The following is a 10,112-nucleotide window of genomic DNA, read 5'->3' as shown; positions in this document are numbered from 1 at the left end:
TGGAATTAAAATATACCGAAAATTGCCTAGATATCTAACAATCCAAAAACCTAATTGTGTTAATAGGCTTTCGGTATCTAGCTTTGCTGCATCAATCAAACCACCACCTTTTGATGGTTCAAATTACAAACGTTGGCAAGAGCGGCTTATACTGTGGTTAACACTATCGAGAGTGATCCATGTGAAAGAGGGTAAGCCTGAACAATTCTCTCCAGAGGAAGGGAGTGCGTTCGATGAGGCTGATATCCTCTTTCGAGGCTTGATCATTAGTGTTCTCGGTGATAACCTGGTGGATTCTTATATCCGGCTGCCAACTGGCAAAGCATTGTGGGATGCTCTTGAGGCTCAATATGGAGTATCTGACGCCGGGAGTGAGTTGTATATCATGGAGCAGTTCCTTGAGTACAGGATGGTCGAAGACCGTTCTGTAGTGGAACAGGCTCATGAAATACATACTCTGGCAAAAGATCTCAAAAATTGCAGCAAAGAGTCCCCATGTGTGTTACCCAATAAGTTTGTGGCCGGAGGTATAATCTCTAAGCTGCCACCTTCTTGGAGGGACTTTGCTACTTCTCTAAAACACAAGAGACAGGAGTTCACAATAGATGGACTCATAGGGACTCTTGATGTTGAGGAGAAGGCGAGAGCAAAGGACATACGTGGGAAAGGAGTTGTTGGTGCTTCAAGTGCCAATCTTGTTCAGAAGAACAACTCCCACAAGAACAAGAAAAAGCCACCGCAGAACCAACCAAAGACTAAGAAGACAACCACTTTTAAGAAGAAGAAAACGGGAGCTTGCTATGTGTGCGCTAGTACGGATCACTTTGCTGCAAAGTGTCCGAACCGCAAAGGCAACGACTCCGCCAACATGGTTATTAGCGAGCCTAGAGGAACTTCGGGGTACGGTAATTTATTACCTACTGTTCTTTCAGTCTTTGGTTCACCCGAGTGGTGGGTTGACACTGGTGCTAATATTCATGTTTGTGCTGATGCTTCTTTGTTCTCTTCTTACCAGACCGGCGGGACTTCCTCCTTGCTGATGGGGAACGGATCACATGCGCGTGTTCTTGGTGTTGGTACGGTAAATCTGAAGTTTACTTCGGGGAAGACCGTGCAGCTGAAGAACGTGCAGCATGTCCCCACCATCAAGAAGAATTTAGTCAGCGGCTCTCTACTGTGTAGAGATGGTTTCAAATTAGTCTTTGAGTCCAATAAATGTATCTTGTCTAAGTTTGGTACTTTTGTTGGAAAAGGTTATGAAAGCGGAGGCTTGTTCCGTCTTTCTTTGTCAGATGTTTGTAATAAAATTGCATACAATGTTATTAACGTTGATGAAACAAATGTTTGGCATTCGAGGCTTTGTCACGTTAATTTTGGTTGTATGATGCGCTTAGCTAATTTAAGCTTAATTCCAAAGTTCACTTTTGTCAAAAATTCTAAGTGTCATGTATGTGTTGAATCAAAACAAACTCGTAAGCCTCATAAGACCACGGAGGCAAGGAGCTTGGCACCCTTAGAATTAATTCATTCCGATTTGTGCGAAATGAATGGAGTGTTGACAAAAGGTGGTAAAAAATATTTCATGACTTTGATTGATGATAATACTAGATTTTGTTACATCTATTTGTTGAAGTCAAAAGATGAAGCTTTACACTACTTCAAAATCTATAAAGCTGAAGTAGAAAACCAACTTGAGAGAAAGATCAAAAGAGTTAGGTCAGATCGTGGTGGCGAGTATTTCTCAAATTTATTTACTTTATTCTGCGAGGAACATGGTATTATTCATGAAAGGACGCCTCCCTATTCACCTCAATCAAATGGGGTTGTCGAAAGAAAGAACCGCACTCTAACGGATTTGGTTAATGCCATGTTAGATACAGCGGGACTTTCTAAGGAATGGTGGGGTGAGGCTATATTGACTGCATGTCATGTCCTAAATCGTGTTCCTACAAAGAATAAAGAGATAACTCCATTCGAGGAATGGGAGAACAAAAGGCCAACACTGTCATACTTACGTACATGGGGTTGTTTGGCAAAAGTGAGTGTGCCAATAACCAAGAAATGTAAGTTTGGACCTAAAACTGTGGATTGTATCTTTCTAGGTTATGCTATTCACAGCGTTGGATATAGATTTTTAATAGTGAAATCTGGAGTACCTGACATGCATGTTGGTACTATAATGGAGTCCAGAGATGCTATATTTTTTGAAAATATTTTTCCCATGAGAGATGAAACAAGTTCATCTAGGCAAGAGTTCATCGAGGATGATGGCTCTGCTGAGCCGATAGAACACAATGAACATACACTTGTAGAAAATCCTGAGGAGGATAACAATGATGCTCCGAGAAAGAGCAAGAGACAAAGGACTGTAAAGACTTTTGGTGATGATTTCATTGTATACCTCATAAATGATACACCCAGAACCATAGAAGAGGCATATTCATCTCCTGATGCCGACTATTGGAAGGAAGCAGTAAGGAGTGAGATGGATTCTATTATGTCTAATGGAACCTGGGAGGTCGTTGAACGTCCTTATGGATGTAAACCGGTTGGATGCAAGTGGGTGTTCAAGAAAAAGCTTAGGCCAGATGGTACTATTGAAAAGTACAAGGCTAGGCTTGTGGCCAAGGGTTATACCCAAAAAGAAGGAGAAGATTTCTTTGACACTTATTCACCAGTTGCCCGATTGACCACAATTCGAGTGTTACTTTCCCTGGCAGCCTCTTATGGTCTTCTCGTTCATCAGATGGACGTTAAGACGGCTTTCCTCAATGGAGAGTTAGAAGAGGAGATCTATATGGATCAGCCGGATGGGTTTGTATCAAAGGGTCAAGAAGGAATGGTTTGTAAGTTGTTAAAATCTTTATATAGTCTCAAGCAAGCGCCTAAGCAGTGGCATGAAAAGTTTGATAGAACTTTGACCTCTGCTGGCTTTGTTGTGAACGAAGCTGACAGATGTGTGTACTATCGCTATGGTGGGGCTGAAGAAGTGATTTTGTGCTTGTATGTGGATGACATACTGATCTTTGGCACTAGCCTTAATGTGATTAAGGAAGTCAAAGAGTTTTTATCTCAAAATTTTGAGATGAAGGATCTGGGAGAAGCTGATGTTATCCTTAATATAAAACTGGTAAAAGAGATCAATGGTGGGGTGATTCTTACACAGTCTCACTATGTGGAGAAGGTGTTAAGTCGCTTTGGTTATAGCGACTATAAACCTGTCTCAACACCATATGATGCCAGTTTAATTCTTAGAAAGAACAAAAGGATAATGCGAGATCAGCTGAGATATTCTCAGATCATTGGTTCATTAATGTATTTAGCGAGCGCTACAAGACCTGACATCTCGTTTGCTGTAAGCAAACTGAGCCGGTTTGTTTCAAACCCGGGAGATGATCATTGGAAGGCTCTTGAAAGAGTAATGCGCTATCTGAAGGGGACAATGAACTATGGAATTCACTACACCGGGTACCCAAGGGTACTAGAAGGGTATAGTGATTCAAATTGGATTTCTGATGCTGATGAGATAAAGGCCACAAGTGGATATGTGTTTACACTTGGTGGTGGAGCTGTTTCCTGGAAGTCTTGCAAGCAGACCATCTTAACGAGGTCAACTATGGAAGCAGAACTCACAGCATTAGATACCGCCACTGTTGAGGCTGAGTGGCTTCGTGAGCTCCTATGGACTTGCCAATAGTTGAAAAACCATTACCGGCAATCCTAATGAACTGTGACAATCAAACGGTAATTGTCAAGGTGAATAGTTCAAAGGATAACATGAAGTCATCTAGACATGTGAAAAGGCGGTTGAAATCTGTCAGAAAATTGAGAACTCCGGAGTTATAGCCCTGGACTATGTTCAGACGGCTAAAAATCTGGCAGATCAGTTTACAAAGGATCTTTCACGAAATGTGATAGACAATGCATCTATGGAATTGGGCTTGAGACCCACGTGAGTCATTCTATAGTGGAAACTTGTCCTATGTGATCGGAGATCCCGTGAATTAGGATGGTGAAACAAACTAAAGTCTGACTGTGAGAAGAGACCTTTGTGAAAAGGGCTCATTCCGTGTATAAGGTGCATTTCTCTTCTAATCTGTATGGCAGGTTGGTCTATACCTTATTGTGTGCCAGGTGGTTTTCTTTTAAACAAATGAGTTGTTTTCTTGAAACAAAGATGTTGTCCTACAGAACATCTGAAAGGAACACACCTATATGAGTTTGACCACTGGTCATGGTCTATGAGAATTGGGTATTCTCTAGAACTCATGAAGGGCCTGGAGTATGACTTATAAGCTCCAAACCGCTGAGGCTGAGTGGCTTCGTTATGGACTTGCCAATAGTTGAAAAACCATTACCGGCAATCCTAATGAACTGTGACAATCAAACGGTAATTGTCAAGGTGAATAGTTCAAAGGATAACATGAAGTCATCTAGACATGTGAAAAGGCGGTTGAAATCTGTCAGAAAATTGAGAAACTCCGGAGTTATAGCCCTGGACTATGTTCAGACGGCTAAAAATCTGGCAGATCAGTTTACAAAGGATCTTTCACGAAATGTGATAGACAATGCATCTATGGAATTGGGCTTGAGACCCACGTGAGTCATTCTATAGTGGAAACTTGTCCTATGTGATCGGAGATCCCGTGAATTAGGATGGTGAAACAAACTAAAGTCTGACTGTGAGAAGAGAACCTTTGTGAAAAGGGCTCATTCCGTGTATAAGGTGCATTTCTCTTCTAATCTGTATGGCAGGTTGGTCTATACCTTATTGTGTGCCAGGTGGTTTCTTTTAAACAAATGAGTTGTTTTCTTGAAACAAAGATGTTGTCCTACAGAACATCTGAAAGGAACACACCTATATGAGTTTGACCACTGGTCATGGTCTATGAGAATTGGGTATTCTCTAGAAACTCATGAAGGGCCTGGAGTATGACTTATAAGCTCCAAACCGCGAGGATGCTTTTGCAGCCTAGTACCAGTGTAGGGCTCTGGTCAAACTTGTTTGCACAAAACTGGCAATTCAAGGCATAGTCCATTGCACAGTTGTGAATAAGTGTAGCCTTTGTCCTAGATGGAAGTTCAACTTAACAGTCTCTGTCGAATACTGGTATATCAATGAGGGAATGAGGGTATTTCTAGTGTGGCTTGAATTTCTTGGTGGGGATTGTTGGAGTAATGGGCTTGGCCCATTACTTCTAAAGCATTAAAAGAATTTAAAGCCCACTATTAATGCTAGGGAATCGATGCTTAATTCCGTACCGGGAATTGAGGAGGATCTCAACCGACTTAAAAGGTGGACTTCGTGTACACCACTTGTGAAGCCGGTAAGAAGAGGACGGTGAACCACACGCGCGCGCGCGCTCGCTCGCCTCGCCGAGCCGGGCCGGGCCGGGCCGTGGCCGTGGCCGAGGCGAGGCGCGGCGCGGTGCGGCCGGCCGGCCGGACTGGCGGTGCGGTGCGCGTGCGCGTGCGCGGCCGGACGTGACGTGCGGTGCGGTGCGACGTGATGTGCTGAGATGAGAAGGATGTTTTGCAGTAAAGAGTATTAAAACAGAGGGTTAATGTCGTCACTAATGACCGGACATTGAAGGCTCTTTATGACGTCCAGGTTCGTTGAACCTGAGGCATATCGTGCCTATATAAACCAGCACCCTCTCCTCTCATCCTCACTCATCTCAAGCACTCATCCAGGTACTCCTCTTCAGGAGACCTCTCCCTTCTCCCTCAGCTGCTTTCTGCCTTCCCCACCGCTAGCACTGCGCGCACAGGTCTAGCGAGAGCAGGGCCTCCGGAACCTCTGCTCGCTGAAGGTCCTGCACGGGACGCGGGCAATTAGGTTTTTGGGGAGCGTCTTGACGCGACTGCTCGCTCCCTGAACGACTCCTTCGTCTACTTCCCGGCGTAACCGCTCGTGCGAACGACTACTTCGTCTACTTCCCGGCGTAACCGTTCGTGGGACTGCACTGCGAACATCTTCCTGCATCGACATAGTTCGGCTACTTCGAACAAGACCAGTCGAATAGCATGTCTATTCCAGCTGGTAACGGCGCAACCGGTGCCTCCGGCACTGGTCCCGCCTTAGGGTACTTACTAAACCTACTCTGGTTTAATTCTTTGTTCATGCTTACTAGTGAGAATAACATGAACACATGCACATATCTTGTACACAACTTATCACTCATCTATATCATGAAATTGATATTAATATTTGGAATTAAAATATACCGAAAATTGCCTAGATATCTAACACCCTAAGCTATAACCAACCTTCGCCCGTCGCTTGGATCGGTTTAGAAAAATTATGTTTCTTTGAACATGAATGAAAAGTAAAATTATTAAAGTATGAAATTCAGCAACTGTTTTTTCTTTTTGTTTATTATCTAATTCCCTTTAGGCCCCATTTGGTTGTTAGTATTGGAGCTCAGAATTGAGAATTGGAATCAGATATCACGATACCACTGTTTGGATCTCCGTGGAATTATGAGTTGGTATTGAGGAGCAACTATCATGGAATCAACCCACAACTAAAATACCTCTTCCTCAAAACCGAGCCTTCCACCTCCGAATTGGGAGGAATCGGCCAACCCCGTGCCTCAAGATGGTAATGGGTACCCGGAACCCGATTACCCGACGGGTTTTACCCGATAAGACAATGGGTATGGAATGATTTTTATACCCGTGGGTACGATAATGGGTAAAATTCAATACCCATCGGGTATGACGGGTACAGGTGCAGATATATACTACCCATACCCGCTTACTCGCGGGTAAAAAATACCCGTAGACAAAAACAAACCAGCCCAAATATCTAACTCATTTCAGCCCATATAGCCCATGAATTTGGCTCAAATCCTCCTAGTATATATATTGTTGAACTCTGGAACCCTATCCCTAATCCATAGTCCCTACTCCATTCCCAGTCCCAGCCGCCCGCAGCCGCAACATGCTCGCGGGCGACGCTGGTCGCGGCTTCGTGCGGTCGAGACTCGAGAGGCCCTCGCGACTTGCGAGTCGCGACTCGCCCCTCGCGGCCGCGCGTCCCAAGGCCGCACGTCCAGCAGGACACAGTCAAGCTCCCAGCCACCATGACTCCATGAGCAAGGAGCCGCCGCTCTCATCATGCAAGCGCTGGACGCAACGCCGCCCGCTGCCGCCCGCACCGCAGGTCCGCAGCATCAAGCATGCAGCGCCCCTCGCCCTCACGGCCTCTACCTCGACTGGACTGGACCTGCAGCTTCAGTCGTCGTGCGTCGGAGTCGGCGCCATGGTGGAGCACTCCGAAATAGAAGAAGATAGCTTGTGATGCTCGGGTATGCTTTCGGGTGCGGATTACCCGTCGGGTACAAATTACCCGCCGGGTACGGGTATGGAAGTATTTTCCTACCCATGTGCGGGTACGGGTAACCTGACGGATTAAAATTTGTTTTGGCGGGTACGGGTGTGGGTGACCACTGCCCGTCGGGTACATACCCGTTGCCATCTTGACCCGTGCCTCCTCCGACGGTCAGCGGCGCCGCATCTGATGGCCTACCCGACGCCCCCTTCGAAGGCCAGCGGCGCTGTTTTCCCTGCCTCCCTCTGCCGGCGCCCTCATCTCCCTCCCTCCTCCGGCGGGTGTGCGTCGGGCTCCCCTTATCTCCCTCTGCTAGGGGGCTACCCATCCTCCCCTGCCTTCCTCCGACGGGCAGCGACGTCCCTCTCCTACCTTTCTTCACCGTCACGGAGTAGAACAGGGAGCAAGATCACGATAGGGAGGAGCTCCGGGGCAAGAAGCTTGAGCACGTCAAGGAGAACCTCAGCGGTGCGGCTCCATCTCTCCCTCCGCGGGCCAGCCGCGCGGCGCCCCTCCCCTGCCTCCCTCCACGGCGAGCCGCGCGACGCGCCCTCCCCTGCCCCCCTCCACGGCGAGCTCCGCGCCGCCCCTCCACCAGCGAGCCGCGTGACTCCTCCCTGCCTCCCTCAGCGTGGACAGAGTTAGATGCCACGGATTGGTATTCGCCAGCTGCTTCGATTCCATCTTGTAGTTTCATCTACATCCAAACAATGACTTTGATATTATAACCTAATACCAATTCTAGGCTGATTTGACATTGAATCTCCAAGAGGCATGAGGGATTAGATAATTTTACAATTAACCTCCCACCTCGAATCACAGTTTTTCAAATCCCCCCTCCCCCTCCCCCTGCGCACCCCATGGATGTTGATCAGGTGGCTCATATTGAAATTTGCACGATTTGCAAGAAGAGGTTGGTTTGCACCCGATATGTTCTCATTCAATTCCAAGGCCTCCAATATCGACATCCAAACGGAGCCTTAGGTAAATTAGTTAAAGAAACACAAAGCGTTGCCAGGATCATATTTGGCCCAGCCCATTTTCTGAAGAGGGCCTAGCCCGACTATGAACCCCTTCCTTCGTTAGGAGTAAAGGTTGGCCCACTATCCACGAAAAAATGTATTAGGCCGCTAGGCGTATCCATGTGAAATGCGTAGGCTAGATTGCCATTGGGAAATAAATCTTTTGAAGGCCTGAGATCGTCCGGGACTGCCTACGACTACGAGATGGCGAGGCCCAATTCTTGAAACTGACAGTTCGTGGCAAATTCCAGACCTTGGGAAAAAGGATGGCGAAAGCAGTGGCAGCAATTCGAAGAGATAAGGCCATTGCTACCTCATACCCGGAGAGCAGCATCGTCAGCTGCTCTTCGCCGCCGCTGCAGTGCCACTGCCCCGGTGCGCGCACGCCCAATGGCACCCGGCAGCATCAAAGCCTCCCAACCCCGCGAAAGCTCGCGGATCCGAGAAAACCACGCGCTTGTTCCGCCGCGCTTCCAAGGTTCCAACGGCCGCCGTCGATCAGGCGCGGAGCCGTGGCCGTAGCATGCGCCCGCGGAGGCGAGCAGCGATCCTCCCCCGCCGTCGCGGCGGCGCAGGCGCTGCCCGGAAGCGACACGCTTAGCGTCGAGTTCCGGACGCGGGAGGGATGCCGGCTCGGCATCGCCAGGTACCCGGACTTCGCGTACGACGCGGAGGGCGGCCGCGGCGTGGGCGCCGGGAGCGGGGAGGGCGGCACGGTGCTCGTCGACTTCGACGTGGCGAGCCTGTACATCCCGCCCATGTCCGGCGCGACGACCAGGTTCCTCGGACTGCCGCTGCCGCCGTTCCTCAAGATCGACATCTTGCCCGTGGTCCTGGGTGGAACCATCGACCGAGCCACTGGTCAGGTATAACACTGCAGATGCCCTCAAAAAAAAAAAAAGTATAACACTGCAGACACCATCGTTCTCTGCATCCACCCACCTGTAGTTTTCTGTCAGGCATTCGAGTGCAGACAACTCTCTGAAGTCTCTGCTATTCCAGGAGCAATAATCCCGTTGTTTAGTTCCGGTAATGAATATGTGATGAACAAGATCAGAAGTCAGCTATGGCTGGTTTCTTTAGCTGCTTAATTAGGGAAATGACGCGCAGAAATGTTCTCTGAGAAAGAAAAAATTGGTGTTGACAAGCACTGCTCATCTTCGTTTCGCAGGTTGATCTCAAGTTCAGGTCGAGGTTCTGTTTCTCAGTAGGGAGCATCTACAAAGCGCCGCCTTTGTTCGTCGACACAACGCTGACCTCCGAGGAGTCCAGGGGAGCCATAAGATCCGGCACTGGAGAAAGAATGGACGACGAAGGGAGATGCAAGCTGGTTGGGGTGGCCGTCGTCGACCCAATCGACGACCTCTTCATGAACACATTTCTCGGCCTGCCCACCGAGTGCATTGCTTATCTGAACGCCACCATCTCCATAGCCGCACCTAGCTGATCTTGTGTGTTGCTGGTCTACATTGCTGATACACGCGAGTTTATTTCTTGTAAAGAGTTAGCCAAGACCACTGGTAATCACAGAAGATCGGCATGAACCTAGGTCGACCGTAGCACTCCAATTTAATTGAGCGGGCCTCCGGAAGCCCGGCGGCTGGCGAGGAAGGCGACGGCGGGGCATGGCGGCCGATGGGGCCCCTGCGCCGGGGCGGGACGGCGCTTGGTGGCCATGGCCGGGAGGCGCTCCGGGGCGACGGCGGCGCGGATCCGGCCCGGCCGTGGGCAGATCCGGCTTCCTAGCCGCCGGA

At 48.5% G+C, this 10,112-nt stretch overlaps 1 protein-coding gene across 1 annotated transcript; it reads left to right on the top strand.

Moving 5' to 3' along the window:
- Positions 1–8,609: 8,609 nt before the first annotated feature.
- On the top strand, positions 8,610–9,906 carry LOC120712511. The gene is made up of 2 exons (XM_039998315.1): positions 8,610–9,224; positions 9,530–9,906. The coding sequence occupies exons 1-2, from the start codon at positions 8,625–8,627 to the stop codon at positions 9,803–9,805; spliced, it is 876 nt and encodes a 291-aa protein (XP_039854249.1). The 5' UTR covers positions 8,610–8,624; the 3' UTR covers positions 9,806–9,906.
- The last annotated feature ends 206 nt before the right edge of the window (positions 9,907–10,112 follow it).

This window comes from Panicum virgatum, chromosome 1K, assembly GCF_016808335.1.
Source record: "Panicum virgatum strain AP13 chromosome 1K, P.virgatum_v5, whole genome shotgun sequence".
NCBI classification, from domain to species: domain Eukaryota; kingdom Viridiplantae; phylum Streptophyta; class Magnoliopsida; order Poales; family Poaceae; genus Panicum; species Panicum virgatum.
This window is presented reverse-complemented; position numbering and strand designations above follow the sequence as displayed.